Source organism: Carassius carassius, chromosome 24 (genome assembly GCF_963082965.1).
Source record: "Carassius carassius chromosome 24, fCarCar2.1, whole genome shotgun sequence".
NCBI classification, from domain to species: Eukaryota; Metazoa; Chordata; class Actinopteri; order Cypriniformes; family Cyprinidae; genus Carassius; species Carassius carassius.
Window position 1 is genome coordinate 3,271,774 of NC_081778.1, and position 20,392 is coordinate 3,292,165.

At 38.4% G+C, this 20,392-nt stretch overlaps 1 protein-coding gene across 1 annotated transcript; it reads left to right on the top strand.

Annotated features, from left to right (window-relative positions):
* The first annotated feature begins 5,604 nt into the window (after positions 1-5,604).
* LOC132102723 (WD repeat-containing protein 26-like) lies at positions 5,605-19,258 on the top strand. The gene is made up of 14 exons (XM_059507346.1): positions 5,605-6,207; positions 7,010-7,109; positions 8,860-8,916; positions 8,992-9,128; positions 11,794-11,891; positions 13,069-13,225; positions 13,478-13,616; positions 14,131-14,271; positions 14,348-14,467; positions 15,308-15,453; positions 15,539-15,617; positions 16,748-16,877; positions 16,953-17,147; positions 18,122-19,258. Exons 1-14 carry the CDS (start codon positions 5,972-5,974, stop codon positions 18,142-18,144), a joined length of 1,758 nt encoding a protein of 585 aa, XP_059363329.1. The 5' UTR covers positions 5,605-5,971; the 3' UTR covers positions 18,145-19,258.
* Positions 19,259-20,392: the final 1,134 nt, after the last annotated feature.

The following is a 20,392-nucleotide window of genomic DNA, read 5'->3' on the forward strand; positions in this document are numbered from 1 at the left end:
TATTATTTTATTTCCAGTTATTTCTTTTTTTCTTTTTCTGTTTTAAATATAATGTACTGAATTGAAGTAAATGAATTGGAATTGATTATGAATAGAAAACTTTTGAATCAACTTCCCTGTTGTTCCTTGTTTTATTTATTCCATATAATATAATAGTGTCATCATTATATGTAATATCGCTAATGATGTATTTAAAGTCAATAATAGTGGTGGTTTTTACCCCTGGCAACCGAACCCAACTTTTCTAAGGCCAAATACCGTCACAATCTGATCGTGGCTGTATCTCTCTATTAGTGCTATTGGATCTTAGTGCTGCGTTCGACACAATTGACCACAACATTTCTTTTGCATAGACTAGAAAACTTTGTTGAATTTTCAGTTTCTAGCAGTGAATGAAGATATATCATATCGCTCACAAGTGCAGTATGGAGTACCTCAAGGCTCAGTACTAGGGCCGTCACTCTTCATGCTTTACATGTTACTCTTGGGAGATATCATCAGGAAACATGGTGTTAGCTTTCACTGTTATTCTGACGATACTCAGCTCTATATTTCTTTGCAGCCCGGCAAAACATACCAGTTTGAAAACTAAAGGAATGCATAGTCGATATAAAAAACTGGATGACGAGTTATTTCTTACTGCTAACTTCTGAAAAGACAGAGGACCTAAAAACTCTGCATGTAATAACCTAGAACACTGTCTAAGACTTGATGACTGCTCTGTCAATTCTTCGTCATCAGATAGGAACCGAGGTGTGCTATTTGATAGCAATATTTCCTTAGAAAGCCACGTTTCTAGCATTTGTAAAACTGCATTTTTCCATCTCAAAAATATATCTAAATTACGACCTATGCTCTCAATGTCATATGCAGAAATGTTAATCCACGCGTTTATGACCTCAAGGTTAGATTATTGTAATACTTTATTGGGTGGTTGTTCTGCACGCTTAGTAAACAAACTACAGCTAGTCCAAAATGCAGCAGCAAGAGTTCTTACTAGTCTGTGTCCAGATCAGAGGGTCACGGCAGTCACCTGGACCCAGTACGTATCCAGACCAGATGGTGGATCAGCACCTAGAAAGGACCTCTACATCCCTGAAAGACAGCGGAGACCAGGACAACTAGAGCCCCAGATACAGATCCCCTGTAAAGACCTTGTCTCAGAGGAGCACCAGGACAAGACCACAGGAAACAGATGATTCTTCTGCACAATCTGACTTTGCTGCAGCCTGGAATTGAACTACTGGTTTCGTCTGGTCAGAGGAGAACTGGCCCCCCAACTGAGCCTGGTTTCTCCAAAGGTTTTTTCTCCATTCTGTCACCAATGGAGTTTCGGTTCCTTGCCGCTGTCGCCTCTGGCTTGCTTAGTTGGGACGCTTCATTTACAGATATATCGTTGACTTGATTGCAAATGATCAAACTGAACTGAGCTGAATGATGACATCACTGAATTCAATGATGAACTGCCTTTAACTGGTTTCCTAATTATTGTTGTTTAGTTGCTTTGACATAATCTTTTTTGTTTAAAGCGCTATATAAATAAAAGTTACTTGACTTGACTTGACTAATATTTGTTCTTTACACAGTAAATTCACAGTTTCTGAAAATGAAAATATTAAATGCAATAAACTGTAAAATAACAGAATCAGTTAAGGAAACTGAAACTATGGAGACCATTCGGATTCTTCTGTAAAACAGCTCTAAAAAACAATAGTGTTATTAATCAGCACCAGTCAGTTCAGAATTGGTTCAGTTCAGATCGCTAGCAGTGTGTATCATGCAGCTTAAGTCAGTTCATTTTAATATCATTAGTTTTATTTATCCGTTCTACTTCTCTTATTTTATTTATTTTTGTAATGTATCTTGTGTGTGTGTGTGTGTGTGTGTGTAAAAAAAGTCATAGGCCTGTTTTTAATTTTAATTTTAGAATATAATGTGATATTTAGTTTTGATGCCTTTGCTCTTTCTCTCTCTCTCTCTCTCTCTCTCTCTCTCTATATATATATATATATATATTATTTTATTTTTTTCATAGTGTGAGTTTTGGTGAATTGTCAAACTGACATCAAAACCATACAAATTATATGGAACTAAAAAAGACAAGAAAAAAACAACAACAACAGTATTTTGACCTTTTTAAAAAAACTTATATATGACATTTGGATGACTGCTAGGAAATGTCCCTGGTTTCCATTTCAGAAATCTGGTCACAAAGTCTTAAAATCCCTTCTCCTCAGGGCAAAGGTCATGCCAGGCATAGCACATCTATACCACTATTGAAAACATACCAATATTACTATGGTTTTACTATAGCTGTGTGGACACAGCTTTTTTTCTATGTGCCATAAAAATACAGCAGTACCATGGAATGTATGTGTATATATATATATATATATATATATATATATATATATATATATATATATATATATGTGTGTGTGTGTGTGTGTGTGTGTGTGTGTGTGTGTGTGTGTGTGTGTGTGTGTGTGTGTGTGTGTAAATACAGTCATACCAATAATATTGTTAATTGTATTATTGGATACTAAACTTTTCTGTAAGTTCACTCAAGAAGTACCATGACAATACCTAAGGCAAGGCAAGTTTATTTATATAGTACATTTTGTACACAATGGTAATTCAAAGTACTTTACATAAAAGAAAGTAAAATAATAATGAACAAGAGTAAAACAAGCAAATTTAAAAAATTTAAAATTATTAAAAAATTTACTTATTTAAAATGAATTTAAAACAGTTAGAAAATGATTTTACGTAAAATAAAAAAACTGTGAAAATATAGTGCAATCAGTTCGGACATTGCACAGTGCTCATTCAATAAATGCACAGCTAAACAGATGAGTTTTAAGTATAGATTTAAATGTGACTAGTATATTAGCACATCTGATCTCTTCAGGAAGCTGATTCCAACTGCGGGCAGCATAGTAACTAAAGGTGGACTCCCCTTGTTTTATGTGAACCCTTGGTATTTCTAACTGACTCGATCCTAATGATCTGAGTGGTCTGTTAGGTTTATATTCAGTGAGCATATCTTAAATATATTTCGGTCCTAGGTCATTTAGTGACTTATATATGAGTAAAAGTACTTTAAAATCAATCCTAAATGTAACTGGAAGCCAGTGTAAGGACCTGAGGACTGGTGTGATATGCTCAGATGTTCTGAATGAGCTTCAGCTGTCTAATAGTCTTTTTGGGAAGGCCGATGAGGAGCCCATTACAATAATCCACCCTGCTGGTGATGAAGGCATGAACTAGTTTCTCCAAGTCTTGACTTGAAACAAAACATCTAATTCTTGCAATGTTTTTTAAATGATAGTATGCTGATTTAGTTACTGCTTTGACATGACTACTGAAACTAAGGTCTGTCTCCAGAATCACACCACGTTTCCTGTCTTGATTTTTAGTTGTTTGACCCTTAGAGTCAAGGGATGCATTCACCTTGAAAACTTCATCTTTGTTTCCAAATGCAATGACTTCAGTTTTTTCCTTGTTTAACTGAAGGGAGTTCTGGCACATCCAACTATAAATTTCATCAATGCATTGGCAGAGGGAGTCAATGGGGCTGTAGTCATTTGGAGATAAGGCTAGGTAAATCTGGGTATCATCAGCATAGCTGTGATAGGCAATTTGGTTCTTTCTCATTATTTGACTTAGGGGAAGCATATACAGGCTAAACAAGAGCGGAGCAAGAATTGACCCTTGTGGGACTCCACATGTCATGGACGTCCACTTAGACTTATGCTCTCCTAGACTCACATAATAGCCTCTCCCTTCTAAGTATGACCTGAACCATTTGAGTATCATCCCAGAAAGCCCGACCCAGTTTTCCAGTCTCTCTAGTAGTATGTTATGATCGACAGTGTCAAATGCAGCACTGAGATCTAGCAATACCAGCACCGATATTTTGCCAGAGTCACTATTTAAATGAATATCATTTATTATCTTAATGAGTGCTGTCTCTGTGCTCTGATGCGGTCGAAAACCAGATTGAAAATTGTCCAGGTATCCATTTGAGTTTAAGTATTTGTTCAGCTGTTTAAAAACTACCTTTTCTATAATTTTGACAATAAAAGGAAGATTAGATATTGGTCTAAAATTGCTCAAAATGGTGTTATCAAGATTGCTCTTTTTCAGGAGGGGCTTAACAACTGCAGTTTTCAGGGAGTTTGGGAATGTCCCAGAAAGAAGTGAGGCGTTCACCACTTCTAAAAGATCTGCTTCTAAGCAGTTAAGCACATTTTTGAAAAAAAGATGTGGGAAGTGTGTCAAGATAGCAGGTTGACGATTTTAGGTGCTGCACTATGTCTTCCAAAATTTTGCTATCAGTTGCTTCAAAAATAGACATAGTATCTTTTTGATATTGTGGCCGAATCTGTCTGACCTCTGCATTACTTGAGGATGTGCTAATCACCTTCCTGATATTGATGATCTTCTCAGAAAAGAAGGATTCAAACTCATTGCATTTGCTGTCTGATAGCATTTCACTGGGAATCTGACTTGGGGGGTTTGTCAGTCTCTCAACAGTGGCAAAAAGAGTACGAGTGTTATTTAAGTTACTGTTTATAAGGTTTGAGAAGAAATTCGGTCTAGCTGTGGCTAGTTTTACATTAAAAGCATGAAGGCAGTCTTTATAGATGCTATTGTGTATTTCAAGTTTTGTCTTCCGCCACATCCGCTCTGCTTTTCTGCATTATCTTTTCATAGTCTGAACTGCTGCTGTCTTCTCCAAACTGATTTCTGTCTGTTTGTTTTCTTACTGACTATTATTGGAGCAATATCATCAATAACATTCTTAACTTTTGAGTTGAAGGAATCAAGGAGAGTATCAACAGAGTCTGCAGAAATGCTTGGTGTTAAAGATATAGCCTCCATAAATAGTACACTTGTGTTCTCGTTAATGCATCTCCTTCTGACAGAGACCGATCTAGATTCAGTTGTAGCAGACATCAAAATATCAAAGAAAATACAGAAGTGATCAGATAGTGCTATGTCCTTAATAACAATGGATGAGATGTTTAGACCCCTACTGATGATTAAGTCTAGAGTGTGTCCACCTTTGTGTGTGGGTCCATGCACATGCTGAGTCAAGTCAAAAGTGTTTAGAACCGTTATCATTTCTTTTGTAGTTTTGTTTTCTGCATTATCTATGTGAATATTAAAATCCCCTGCAATAGCAAAACAGTCAAACTCTGAGGAAATCATTGATAACATTTCTGTGACCTCTTCAACAAAGGCTGGAGAGTATTTTGGAGGCCTGTAAATAATAATAAACAGAATGCGTGGAGCACCTTTCAGCACAATCCCTAGATATTCAAAAGACAAGTACTGACCAAATGACACTTGCTTGCATTGATAGACATCTTTAAATAGAGCAGCCTATAGACCTAGTCATTAACAAGTTTATGTAATACTACTTCATGGCGTTGTTGTAAGATTTAACTCTATTGATATCTGACAGCTTCAGTAGTTTTTGTTAGACTGTACATCAATGACTTGAGGCCAGCTCTCTTCTTAAGTTAGGCTGGCTTTAATGATTCTAGAGTGTTCAAGGTTGTTGCGGCGCTTCCGGTGACGTCATCGCGCACCAACCGACGTCCGTAATGGACTTGCAGCTGTTCTCTGACAAACAATAACAAGAGCGAACGGCGTCGGCTTCCGTGTCTGTAACCGCGCTGATATCGAGCCTGTGAGGCGTCTCGACTCTGACATCGCCGGCGAGGAAACTCTGGCCTCCGCTGCCTCCTCCTCCGACTCGGAAACCGGCGGAGCTTCGCCGCCCCCGCGGAAGAAAAGCCGAGGCTCGGCGGCGGAGGGAGCAGGAGAGAGCGGGGCGTCTGCTGCGGGGATCACGGGCCTCTCTGCGGCGTCTCTCCCAAGCCCCCACCAGCGCTCGGACATCCGTCTCAACCACAGCCTGCGGTCGCGCAGATCCGCCGCTGTAACCGCGCTTTATAAGATGCAGGCCAACGGGACCGGAGCACAGGAGCCGGAGTCCTGCAGGAACGGAGAGTCCTCGTCCTTCGCCGCGGGAGCGGTGCACTCCAACGGGCTGCTGTCCTCCGCGAATCACGGGCTGCCGTCCACCGAGAGCCCTGCGTCTGATAGCAGCACGAAGAAGAAGAAACGACTGTCCCAGAGCGACGAGGACGTGGTCCGTCTCATCGGACAACATCTCCACGGGCTGGGACTCGAGTAAGTGACGCTCCGCCGCGATCAGCGCGTGATCACCGGTTATTACTGGATCGGTCACGGTGCTCTCTGATGCGGAGTGCTTGTGATTACACGATGCGGTCAGCTGTGATTGTGTTATGTGTAACTGATCTCGTGTTTTAACGATTGCAGCACTGGTGTTTGGTGCTTTCATGATGGTGTCAGTGCTGGTCTTGTAGCATGACAGTTTTGTTATTGTTTTCATGACGGTGTCAGTGCTGTTTTGTAACGTGTCAGTGGATTTTTCTTATATTTCAGTGGTGTTTTTCTGCCATTTCATTGGTGTTAGTGTTTTTCAGTTATTTTAATATTTTTAACAATGGTGTCAGTGGTGTTTTTGTGTACACAAGTCCTGTAAGACCTTTATATAAGAATAACTTTTTTTAAATCAAATCTAAATTTGAAATGTAAAACAAAAACACCCATATGTGTATGTAAACACGTTTAGTGTATTGTAGTTTACTAGCTCAGTTGTTATTGTCGTCAGGGTAAAATAGTTTTATTGCAGTCTGTCTAACTATCATAAAGCTTCCTGTGTTCTGTGTAGAGAAGCAGCTGAGTTGAGTGCTGCTCAGGACTTGATCTTAATTATTGTGTTCATGAATCAAACACTGACTTCTTGTTGCCAGGAGATTGGATCTCTTCTCTCTCTCTCTGTGTGTGTGTGTGTGTGTGCGCGCAAGAATATAAAATGCTGAATCAGATCTCTAATCCTGAGGCTATCATGTGAAAGCAGTATGAATCCTTTTGATAACATTCATTAGCATCTTTCTTCTTGTTTCAGTCAAACGGTGGACCTGTTGATGCAGGAATCGGGCTGTAGACTTGAGCATCCTGCTGCTACCAAGTTCAGGAATCATGTGATGGAGGGAGAATGGGAGAAGGTGAGTCTTCATGAGGCCAGTCCAGGATAGGGACGCTCCCATCCCATAATCAGTGTCTGTATGGGCTCCGATACTGCCGTTTTCTGCCGGATCGGTCAGACGAGACGGATCCACATCCATTAATGTGCGTATACTATTGTGTCGTTGTTAAGCCCCGAAAGGCACAGAAGCATTATAAAGCACATGTAAGTTTTCGTGCACTATATTCCAAGTGTCCTGAAGCCGTTCTGTAGTTTAATGTGAGGTACAGATGAATATTAAAGTTCCTGTGAGCTCTTCTCTCCGCTCTCATCCTTCTTGTGAAGAAGAAGACAATGCCAAGAGGATTCACTGTTCCTATTATGATACTTGATCTGTAGATAAAGCATACAGGACTTTATCTTGCTGGAGCTGTTTCTGTGTCATGTTACTCTCTCCTGGGTCTGTGAGATCACTGGAGGAGAGAGCACTATGAATCGTTCTGAAATAACTGCAATATAAAACGGTTAAAAGAATAAGACTGTCGCACAGATATAATACACTACGCATCAGTATCTCTTCCCTTTGTGCTGCGTGCTTTGACTCTGTGTAGCTTCAAACACATTATTCTGCGCACAGGATGCACTTTGTGTCGCTCTCTGTATTGAAGCCTTTCATGTTATAATACTTTTGCGCAATTATCGATTATTAATAGCCTTTTTGTTGTCTTGTCTATCATATGTTGCTGCCTCATCACTGTGCTATACATTTAAAAGACTTGTCTTTTGATTTTATAATATATACTGTATTTATATAGAGAGATAATTGTTTTTCATGAATGTATTTTATAATAATTACAAAGAGCAGTGTGCAACATTTTACAAGATTTAGTCCTACATTTATTCACTTTTATTTGTTCCCCACTAAATAATGTTTTTTCACTAAATGGTTAGATTTCATAATTATTGTGCACTCATCATTTTTTCTAAAACAACGTTTGTGGCATGCAGACGAGATAGAACTGGAATTGTAGGGAATACACTTCATTTAAATTTTGCAAATAATGTTTTATTTATTATTTTATATTATTGTCTATATATATATATATATATATTATATGTTTGCTGAAATGTCCTCACCCTCAGGTAATCCAAGAGGAGTTTGTTTCTTCATCAGATTTAGAGAAATGTAGCATTGCATCAGTGTCTCATCAATGGAGTCCAAACAGCTGATAAAAACATCACAATAATCCACAGAAATCCAGTCCATCAGTTAATGTCTGGAGAAGACAAAAATATGTGTTTTTAAGAAACAAATCCTATCAGTAATATTGTAAAAAGTCATCTTGGACAACAGGAGATGGACTTTTTCACTCGACGAAGCATTATTATGCATTTTGGCCAGAAGCAACAGGTTAAAGTTAAGAACATCTTAATGATTGATCTGTTTCTTACAAACACACAGCTTTTCACTTCTCAAGACATTAACTGATGGGACTGGATTACTGTGATGTTTTTATCAGCTGTTTAGTCTCTCATTCTGACGGCACCCATTCACTGCAGAGCATCCATTGGTGAGACACTGATGCAATGCTACATTTCTCCAAACCTGATGAAGAAACTAACTCATCTACATCTTGTATAATCTGAGGGTGAGGACATTTTTTTAGCAAATTGTAAATTTTTTTTTGGGTGAACTTTTCCATTAAAACAGCTGTTAACAGAACAAGCAACAGACGAGGGTGTGTGAACCTGTGTGAACTCAGTGAATGTGTGTGTGTGTTTTCTGTCAGGCTGAGAGCGACCTGAACGAGCTGAAAGCACTGATGCATTCCCCCAGCGCTGTGGTGGTAAGAGTCACACACCTCTGATCCTCTGCACATCGCTGTATGAGCGTCCTGACTGCTGTTCTCCTGTGTGTCCAGCGGATGAGGTTCCTGCTCCTGCAGCAGAAGTATCTGGAGTATCTGGAGGACGGGAAGGTCCTGGAAGCGCTGCAGGTGCTCCGAGCCGAACTCACGCCCCTGAAGTACAACACTGAACGCATCCACGTCCTCAGCGGGTATCACACGCCACTGCTGTTTTAATCACATATTCATAGGTGTCCTAATATGAGAAAGCAACTTTACTCTAACCTTGGAGGGAGATTCTGCCCTCGTGCGTCCACTCCTGTTAGAGAAAATATATACAACGTGTTCTACTAAAATACAATTAAACAGTTTAGTTATTTATTTATTTTTTGGTACAGTTTCTTTTAAGGTGAGCTTGTTTCAGTGTAATAAGTACTGAGTAATAATTAACTTAATGTGCTTTCTGTATGGTTACCATTCGTGTTTGGTTTAGGGTTAGTTTCCTGTAATTATGCATCATTATCTATTATTACTATAATAGTGTATGTAATGTGTAACAACATCATCTTAAAATAAAGTTTTTTAGATCAAAATAAAAGTTGCTCCATCTTTCTAAAATCAAGTCCCACCCTACTTTACTCTGAAGAGAATACAACTAGAAATAAAATCTGATGCAAAAGGTGGTAACTTGTTGACTTTTAAGAGACGACAGCTTAACAATTATTATTTTTTTTTTTTTTTCATTAATTTTTAAAAATGATTTTATTTCAGCTAGTTTCCAAAGCAACATTTCTCTTTTTCATTTAGGTTAACTTGAAGTACTCGAACCCGAATTCCGGAAGAGTTGGGACATTTTTAAAATTTTAATAAAATGAAAACTAAAGGAATTACAAATCACATGAACCAATATTTTATTCACAATAGAACATAGATAACATAGCAAATGTTTAAACTGAGAAATTTTACACTTTTATCCACTTAATTAGCTCATTTAAAATTTAATGCCTGCTACAGGTCTCAAAAAAATTGGCACGGGGGCAACAAATGGCTAAAAAAGCAAGCAGTTTTGAAAAGATTCAGCTGGGAGAACATCTAGTGATTAATTAAGTTAATTGATATCAGGTCTGTAACATGATTAGCTATAAAAGCTTTGTCTTAGAGAAGCAGAGTCTCTCAGAAGTAAAGATGGGCAGAGGCTCTCCAATCTGTGAAAGACTGCGTAAAAAAATTGTGGAAAACTTTAAAAACAATGTTCCTCAACGTCAAATTGCAAAGGCTTTGCAAATCTCATCATCTACAGTGCATAACATCATCAAAAGATTCAGAGAAACTGGAGAAATCTCTGTGCGTAAGGGACAAGGCCGGAGACCTTTATTGGATGCCCGTGGTCTTCGGGCTCTCAGACGACACTGCATCACTCATCGGCATGATTGTGTCAATGACATTAATAAATGGGGCCAGGAATACTTTCAGAAACCACTGTCGGTAAACACAATCCGCCGTGCCATCAGCAGATGCCAACTAAAGCTCTATCATGCAAAAAGGAAGCCATATGTGAACATGGTCCAGAAGCGCCGTCGTGTCCTGTGGGCCAAGGCTCATTTAAAATGGACTATTTCAAAGTGGAATAGTGTTTTATGGTCAGACGAGTCCAAATTTGACATTCTTGTTGGAAATCACGGACGCCGTGTCCTCCGGGCTAAAGAGGAGGGAGACCTTCCAGCATGTTATCAGCGTTCAGTTCAAAAGCCAGCATCTCTGATGGTATGGGGGTGCATAAGTGCATACGGTATGGGCAGCTTGCATGTTTTGGAAGGCTCTGTGAATGCTGAAAGGTATATAAAGGTTTTAGAGCAACATATGCTTCCCTCCAAACAACGTCTATTTCAGGGAAGGCCTTGTTTATTTCAGCAGGACAATGCAAAACCACATACTGCAGCTATAACAACAGCATGGCTTCGTCGTAGAAGAGTCCGGGTGCTAACCTGGCCTGCCTGCAGTCCAGATCTTTCACCTATAGAGAACATTTGGCGCATCATTAAACGAAAAATACATCAAAGACGACCACGAACTCTTCAGCAGCTGGAAATCTATATAAGGCAAGAATGGGACCAAATTCCAACAGCAAAACTCCAGCAACTCATAGCCTCAATGCCCAGACGTCTTCAAACTGTTTTGAAAAGAAAAGGAGATGCTACACCATGGTAAACATGCCCCGTCCCAACTATTTTGAGACCTGTAGCAGAAATCAAAATTGAAATGAGCTCATTTTGTGCATAAAATTGTAAACTTTCTCAGTTTAAACATTTGCTACGTTATCTATGTTCTATTGTGAATAAAATATTGGCTCATGTGATTTGAAAGTCTTTTAGTTTTCATTTTGTTAAAATTTAAAAAACGTCCCAACTTTTCCGGAATTCGGGTTGTAAAATAACTAAAGCTAAACTAAAAAAAAAAAAAAAAAACTTAACTATATATATATATATATATATATATGTATGTATGTGTGTGTGTGTGTATGTGTATATATGTAATGTACAAAAAACACATCATACCAATAAAACTTCAACAAAAACAGAAAATCAGATTCAAAATATTAACAAAAGCTCTAATAGTATATTAATAATACCAAAACAGCAATTTTTCTCAGTGTGAATAGTCAAACAATAAAAACATGTTATGACTTGTTTAATACGATTAGAATATCGATCCAGATTCATAATTTCAAACTTCCTGTGTCCCACGTATACTTTTGATTTCTTATTTTATTAAATTAGTTTTATTTGTGCCATCTGTTCACTTTAATCTGAAGTGATTGACAGATGAGGGATATGAGAAGTGATCTCTGTCCTTCAGTGGATGTGTGTGTCTGTGCAGGTATCTGATGTGCAGTCACCCTGATGACCTGCGAGCTAAAGCTGAGTGGGAAGGGAAGGGGACGGCCTCACGAGCCAAACTCCTCGACAAGCTGCAGAGTGAGTTCATATAGACACTCCTCCTGGCCCATGACTGCTCAAACTACAAGATGTGTGCAAACAGTTAAAAAGCAGACTTTACTTCTATATTTATAACACATTTAGTACACAATGAAAGGATCATTAACATGATTTGTAACACAAAACATCTCAGTATTGATCAAATCCATGGCTAAACTCTTCTGATGTCACTTCCTGCATGAGATCAGATCAGTGAGGCCTACACTCAGTCAGTTCCAAAATGAAATACAAAACCTGTGCTAATTGAGAAAAAAAAAACTAGTTGATAAACTGAATCCAGTATTTAGTAATACAGTAGCACAATGAGAGATTTCTAAGCCATTTTTTGTAGGCGTCTGGATTTTTGAGTGGGAACAAGGTGAGGAAAAATATGGTTTTATATCCTGTGTGAGAAAAACTCATTAGGTTTTAGTCCAGTGCGATTAGAATATATATAAATATATATATATATATATATATATGGGTCAAAATGAGTGGAACACAACATGAGGGTTAAACCGCTTACCAATTAAAATGTCAATGACCGAGTTTTGTTTAAAACATTTCAATTAATATTGAAAATAGAGAAAATAAACATGAAAAAAAGAATTGTACCTTAATAAATTGCCAGTTTTTCATATTTGAAGTTAGTGTAACAACAACGTCAGCTGTGGCTTATTTAATTTATCTAACTTAAATGATTCAAAGTTCACCCTGATGTTCAAGAAAACTAAGATTTCTATATTTTTAAAAAAGTGATAGTAATATTCATGAGCTTCATTTAAACGGTAAGGTATGAGAGGTTGTGCTGTGTTGATTATAGTAGCTATCGACTTTATTTATTTAGATTCGTTATTATTTGACAGAGGATTGGGACATGAATTATTATGCGTTTAAACATTATTCACTGTTTCATTAATTCTGTTCACTCCTTGCTCTCTTCATCCCCTCTTTTTTCCACTGGTACAGTTTCATGTAATTCTTTTTTTCCGCCGGGGTTCGGGTCAGTTCTATCTCAGTTCAGCCAAACCAGGAGATGAACTGAATTGGGCTGCTGTGATGTGGACCAGCGTAGATCTGACTTTCACTTGATGTCCCGTGTTGGCTGAATTGAGATGAAACTGAGTCTAACCCCGCGTGGCCTCTGCTCTGTCTCTCTGTCGTGTCTCTCTCACAGCGTATCTGCCCCCGTCTGTGATGCTGCCGCCCCGTCGTCTGCAGACGCTCCTGAGGCAGGCCGTGGAGCTGCAGAGAGACCGCTGCCTCTACCACAACACCAAACTGGACAGCGGACTGGACAATGTGTCTCTGCTCATAGACCACGTGTGCAGCAGGTACAGCCGGCAGATTCACGACAAGAGCTCTCTACTTGTGTCATTCTTACATTTGAGAACACTTTAGATTTAGTTTAGAAGTGTTTTCCCTACAAAAATTAGCTGCTTACTGATAGGAAGTTGTTAAGTTTAAGTATCTAGAATATGATGATGGAGAATAACGCATTCAGATGTGCTTCATAGCTCATGTGTATGAGGTTGTGTCAGTGTAGTCTGATGTAGGCTCTGAAACGCATCGACTGTCGTCTCCAGGAAGCAGTTCCCCTGCTACACCCAGCAGATCTTGACAGAGCACTGCAATGAAGTCTGGTTCTGTAAATTCTCCAACGACGGCACCAAACTGGCCTCGGGGTCCAAAGACACAACAGTCATCATCTGGCAGGTTGACCCTGTGAGTGACCTCTCCCTCATAACCATCAGATAACCAGAGCTGGGGAGATTACACATGACACATGACAAAAACAGAATACATTACACATTTAAGGGAATAGAATTCATTACTTTTGACCAAACTCGTTGATGTAAATAGGTTATTGATATACAAATACAAAGGGGAAAAAAAAAACTGAAATGCATTAAACATTAAATTACGTCTAGGGTTCGTGAAGGAACTGAAGGAGTTTCGGGAGCTTAATGCAAAGCTAATAATGAATTAAATCATAAAATTTACTAGGTGAGCTTTTAAAAGAAGAGAAACAAGAATTAAATGTATAATATATTGCTGTTGTGTGAATATGTTATCATGCAATATAACATGTAGTCTGATCATTTTCAAATCTAATGTAATCTAATTACACGTAATTCCTTTTTGGAATCGGATTACGTAATCCAGATGAATCAGTTGCTTCCCAGCTCTGGAGAGAAGGCATGAGCGGAGAGTCTGATGGTCTTTGGTGTTTTGGCAGGACTCTCTCCAGCTCAAGCAGCTGAAGACGTTAGAGGGTCATGCCTATGGGGTTTCCTATCTGGCCTGGAGCCCCGACGACTCGTATCTGATAGCGTGCGGCCCGGACGACTGCTCCGAGCTCTGGCTGTGGAGCGTGCAGGTGAGACACCGCTGACCTGCGCTCAGATTCTTTCCACCGGCTCGTCTGGGTTTAATCCGCCGCTCTGCTCCTCCAGACAGGGGAACTGAGAACCAAAATGAGCCAGTCCCATGAGGACAGCCTGACCAGCGTGGCCTGGAATCCAGACGGCAAGCGTTTCGTTACCGGAGGTCAGAGAGGCCAGTTCTACCAGTGTGTAAGTGATGCTGGACACTTACAGTGCTCTCAGATCTAACTGGCTGCATCTCCTTAGCTAATGTCCTGCTCATATTTCACTTGTTAATTGATTCTGCATTGGGTTGAGTACTGCACAATTTCCCTTTTCAAAGAAAGAAAAATGTCCTCCTAATATTGATCAGACACACTTGTATTATTATTATTATTATTATTAAAAACAGCTTACATTAAATTCAGTATAACCAATATAACCATGATGTATACTTTCAGTTTTTGAAATAAAAAAAAAAAAAATTTTTTTTGCTTATTAAAGTAATGAGAATTTGTGTGGAAGTGTGCTTAATTATCATGAAAATGTCAAAATTCATTCAAAATTAAATATAATTAAATAGACGTAAATATGAATATAAATACAAATTTGCCAAAAAAATACACTATGATGTTTAAAGTAACCAAGAAGGTTTTTTTTAATGCTCAGCAGGCCTGCATTTATTGAATCAAACTGCAGTAAGTATTTTTGTGGAAACTGATGCAGTTTATTTTCAGGATTCTTAAAAGTTCAAAAGAACAGCATTTATTTGCAATCTTTGTAAAATTCTAAATGTCTTTACTGTTACTTTTGAATATTTTAATGCATCCTTCCTGAAAAAAAAATAAACTATATATATATATATATATATATATATATATCTTACTGACCTGAAGCTTTTGAACAGTAGAGTACAAGTGTATATATTTTGGAGTGAAATATAATCCAGTCCTGTTCACAGACAGTATTAAGAATGAAGTGTCTAGTGACAGTTTAAGGCACACATTGCTAAGTGATGGTGAATGGTGACGTGTTGATGTTTTCGGTCAGGATCTGGACGGAAACCTGCTGGACTCCTGGGAGGGCGTCCGTGTTCAGTGTCTGTGGTGTGTGAGTGACGGCAGGACAGTGTTGGCCTCTGACACACACCAGCGCATCCGTGGATATAACTTTGAAGATCTGACCGACAGGAACATGTATGTCCACTGCATTTGTCACTGATCGATGCTGTTATGGGTCATGTGGATGTGCTGGTTTCAGTTTGGTTGTGGTCTCTCACAGAGTTCAAGAGGACCATCCGATCATGTCCTTTACTGTGTCAAAGAACGGAAGATTAGCTCTGTTAAATGTCGCAACTCAGGTGAGCATGAAAATGTTGTTTCATAATGTTTTTGTACCGATGCCAGACTCATTAATTTGTTATGAACGATCTGAGATTAGGGTGTGATTCAGTAAAGTTCGAAATAAAAGGTGTGTTCATGCCATGCCAGAGTCATCGTAATCATGATTTTGACATCCTCTTAGAGCTCTATATTATTAGGATTCGTTACATCTAGTAAACTTTGAATCTTCTGAGAGTCAAACAATGTAGTTCCTCAGAAACAAAGTTATTGCCGAGCAACACGCAAACGTAAACAAAGGTGTGTGTTTGTAGAGTAATTTACAACAGCTTTGAATGTGGATCAACCAATCAGAATCAAGGACCGGTTTTATATAACTAATGTATTCGTTAATATTAGTTAATGGACCTGAGCTAACAACTAACAATAACACTATTTTACGATGTCCGTTACACATGTAGACACTATAGTAATACCAGTAAATGATGCTTAATTACATGCAACTAACACTAAACCAAACCCTAATCACAAGCCCTAGAGTAAGTACATGTAGATAATTAATGTTGCTCAATACTTAAATGTCTAATTACACTGTAACAAGGACACCGTAAAATAAAGTTTAATTAAACTAACAATGAACTCTTGTTTTTTTTAATTTATTATTAATTAACATTAACAGATTGATAAATAGTGCAAAAGTCCATTCACGCCAAGAACGATGACTATAACGATAGCTGTATTATTGTCTGTTTTTTCGAAGCATATGCTGCAGATTTATCGTCTGCCGCTTGAAATCCCTGTGCCCTTTAAAGCAGGGTGGATTCTGATTGGCTGTCAGTGTTTTTCTCATCGATCAGCGGGAAAAACATCGTTGTGAAATCGATTCCAATGTCATTCCTCTGTCATTAAAGTTGTAGAGTGGATTTTGTTATTCTTTTTCAATTGTAATGATTTGTATAACTGTTATCTGTACTGTTATTGTTATAGTCAGAACGGGCCTTAACAAATTGCTCATTGTTAATGCTTTAACTAAAGGGACCTGTTACCAAATTACCGGTACTGTTACATTAGATCTCAGTGATGCCACTTGTCCTTAGTAGGAATGTTTGACTTGTCATTTTGTTTTAGCACTGTATGTTCCTGTCTTTAGGGAGTTCATCTGTGGGACCTGCAGGACCGTGTGTTAGTCAGGAAGTACCAGGGTGTGACTCAGGGCTTCTACACCATACACTCCTGCTTTGGCGGCTACAACGAAGACTTTATCGCCAGTGGCAGTGAAGGTAAGGACGTCTGCGTCTCAGTGTAACGGAACTGAAGGCATCCAGCAGAGATCTGATCTGTGTGTTCATCTCTAGATCACAAAGTGTACATCTGGCACAAGCGCAGCGAGCTGCCCATAGCTGAGCTGACGGGTCACACGCGCACGGTCAACTGTGTGAGCTGGAACCCTGTGCTGCCGGGCCTGATGGCCAGCGCCTCGGACGACGGCACCCTGAGGGTCTGGGGTCCCGCACCCTTTCTGGACTCGCAGGAGACCGAGGCGCTCACCGGTACGAACCTCCTCATCTCAGTCAGAACACTGCTCGTAGATGACATCAAACTCCATTTAAAAATAAAAAACAAAGTTAAACCGCATTTTGTAAAAAAAAAAGTTCTAATTATTATACATGCAGATTTTATGAGCTCAAATGAGTGAGAGATTTATATTTGTACTACTTTTAATAATTCACCAACGGCTCATTTAAAATTATCTAGTGACGGCAAAAAACACTGACACGTGCTGAAAAATCTAAATGGAATGAAAAAGTAGAACAGATTCAAATAAAACATAAAAATGTCAACATAAAATCTTGATGTTCATTAAAAAATAAATCGACAAGTAACATCAGCTACCCAGCTGGATTATTATACCCAGGGATTATTATACTTATTATACTAAAACCATTACTTGAAATCCAGTTACCTGAAATAAAATGTATTATTAATCTTTTTTTTCTTTTCTTTTTTTTTTAAGTAACAGCAACATTTCTCTCTCTTTTTTGGAAATAAAAATATTAAAAACTAAATTTAACTTTTTTTTTGCTTCAGTATAAGGTATTTTTTTTATTTTATTTTAATTTTTTTAGATGTGGGTTCTGAAACTAACAGGATGTTTTTATAGTACTTATATCTCAAAAGATCAAGGGAATTTTGATTTCTCAGTTCATGACCCCTTTAAAAACTCTTTTACTAGATAAAACTAAAATCAATACAGAATCAAAAAATACTTTATTTTTGTGTTTTAACCCTTTGAACTGGAGCAGCTAGCTAATTTGCTTAACATATGTGTATATATATGTAATGTGTGTGTGTGTGTATATATATATATATATACACATGTATACAATCGCAACAACTCTTAACTATAGCTTTCTCATTTCATTCAGATTCAGGATTTAAACTGAGCGGAACGTAATTGTTAAACAGCTTTTTTGGAAATGTTGCTGTGGTTTTGGTCTCCATCTGTGCTTGTCTTCTCCTGTAGTGAACTATAGCATGGACAGTTGATGTTGACTCTGGAGCAGATGTCCACTTTGGAGAATATACAGTGAGACACACTATAGACTTTGTGAATGAAGAACGAGAAATGACATAAATCTAACAGCAGATGGATGTTTTCTCCTGGCGGTTTCACATCCCCACCCGCAGCGCAGCGGACACACGGAGCCGGCGACTGTCCTTCATCATCTGACTTCACATCCGTGTGGCGGCACCAAACGCACATGCTACACACCTCACCGAGGACACGCCCCCTTGACTCAGGCTCCTCCCCCTCCCCTACACTGCATCCTGAGTGGACTGTCTCCAGAAGCCACACCCCCTCCCCCCACACACGGACAAACATTACTCTGATCATTATTTATTACGGCTTTAATTTATTATTGTGGATGAATCAAGGCCTCAGGCTTGCTTTGTGTTCTGTACAATATTGACTCAGCGAGGGGACAAAAAAAAGTCTCGCACGTGTCAGAGAGAGAACAAATCATATCTTTATTTTTCAGCATGAACGTCTTTTAGCCACCTTGTATGCTTGAAAGTAAGTGTCTTCACCAGCAGAGATATAAGATATCATTTTCGTTTCCCTCACAACTATTTAAATGACTGAATTTATAGGCATTTTTTAACAGATAGGAATTTGTTTCGATTCAGAAAGTCCAATCATGACCCCACTATTTTTCATTGCTTATGAAACTTTATACTGAGAGCGGGAAATGATGGATGATTATTCGTTATTCATGAAATGTAAAATTTCTGAAGAAAGATGCAGGACAGGACAAAACCGGTAGTGTTTTGGTAACAGGGTTGAAGACAAACTAATCTATGCTTGCTAAGATTCACAGCATACTAATGACCCACGAATGAGCCACCGTCACGTTCCACGTGTAAATACAGGCCTTCTGCGAGCATCCTTTGCCTTCATTAGGTGTTTGTGATGGGCTTGAGGTCATTTTTAGAGTGAATGTTCAAGCTCTGGGTGTGAGGCGAGTGATTTTGGCACGGTAAGTACGTCAGAACAGACTCCCAGATGTTTCAGTTCAGTGTCCATCATATTCGTCAGTTTGTTTCTCCTCTTTGTTCTTGTTTTCTCTCGTATTATCACATCTTGACTTGTTTTTTTTTAATGCTTCTCTGAAATGTAAATGATTACTCATCAGCCTTTCTTCGTTTTATTGGCTTTTATTTTGGGTTGATTTATTGGTTTCGCTTTATTGCTTTTTTCCCTTTTATTATCATGTAACGGATGTCTAGGCAAGTGGCCTCTTAAATGCTTTTTTTCTGTTGGTGAATTTCTTATACTTTCGTACGCATTAGTACACACAGGTGTACCCGCAATGATTTAGGTATTCAGAGTGATATCACTCGCCTTCTATGATTTATTCTGTAATTATGTGCTCTTCATATACATATATATGAAGAATCTATAGATATATAAATATATATATATAGATATATATACATATGTGTGTGTATTTCTTGCCATATATCCTCCCTTTCGAATGTAAACTATTTCTCACCTGCATCAGGTAAACTCCTTGTACAGGTTATTTGCTCCCTGTTCCGTTAGCGAGGAGTCACGTGCACAAGCGAAAAGACAAAACAGGTGCATGCAGAAACACCCTCACACATATGCGAGATCTTACCGAATCTTGGTGTTGTACATTCTGTTTATGCAACTGAATTTTCCTTTCCTTCTGAATATTTGTGTTAGTTTGACTTTCTTGTGCTCCGAGGCGGTGTAACAGACGGGTGACAGTAACAGTAGTGCTCTGCTGGAGTTCTGGGCTACGACTAAGTTTATTGCAGTCAGGTTCTGAGGATCTGTTTTGCTTTTCAGTGTGTTATTATTCTAAGTGATTGTACTATTATGTAATGTTCTGTAGGAGAGGTGTTATGTATACATTCATTCAATAAAGCATTCAGGGTTTTAAACTATGCAGAGTAAGTCGTCACTTTTGTTAGATGAATGGTTGATCCGAAAGGAGACCTCAAATAAGAACCTGTTAGATGAACTGAAATGTTTTAGGACTTTTAAAGATTTTGATAATTTCTCAATCATTTCTTAATTACAGACCTCAAAACTTCTGGTAAACTACTTTACTTTCTTTTTTTAGTTAGTTTTTCATGAATGTGGGAACACTGTATTCTGTATCCAGTAGTTAATGTTAACTTAAACTAAATCTAACACTAAAACCATTAAGAAAACCTTTCAGTTACTAATGTATCCTAGGTTTCTTGAGATAACGTTGAATCAGTT

Bases quoted from the DNA above. Each gene is read 5' to 3' on its own strand.
- LOC132102723 (XM_059507346.1), top strand. From the start codon at position 5,972: ATGCAGGCCAACGGGACCGGAGCACAGGAGCCGGAGTCCTGCAGGAAC. The intron at 8,917-8,991 runs GTAAGAGTCACA...CTGTGTGTCCAG, and splicing joins ATTCCCCCAGCGCTGTGGTG to CGGATGAGGTTCCTGCTCCT. The intron at 9,129-11,793 runs GTATCACACGCC...GTGTCTGTGCAG, and splicing joins CGCATCCACGTCCTCAGCGG to GTATCTGATGTGCAGTCACC.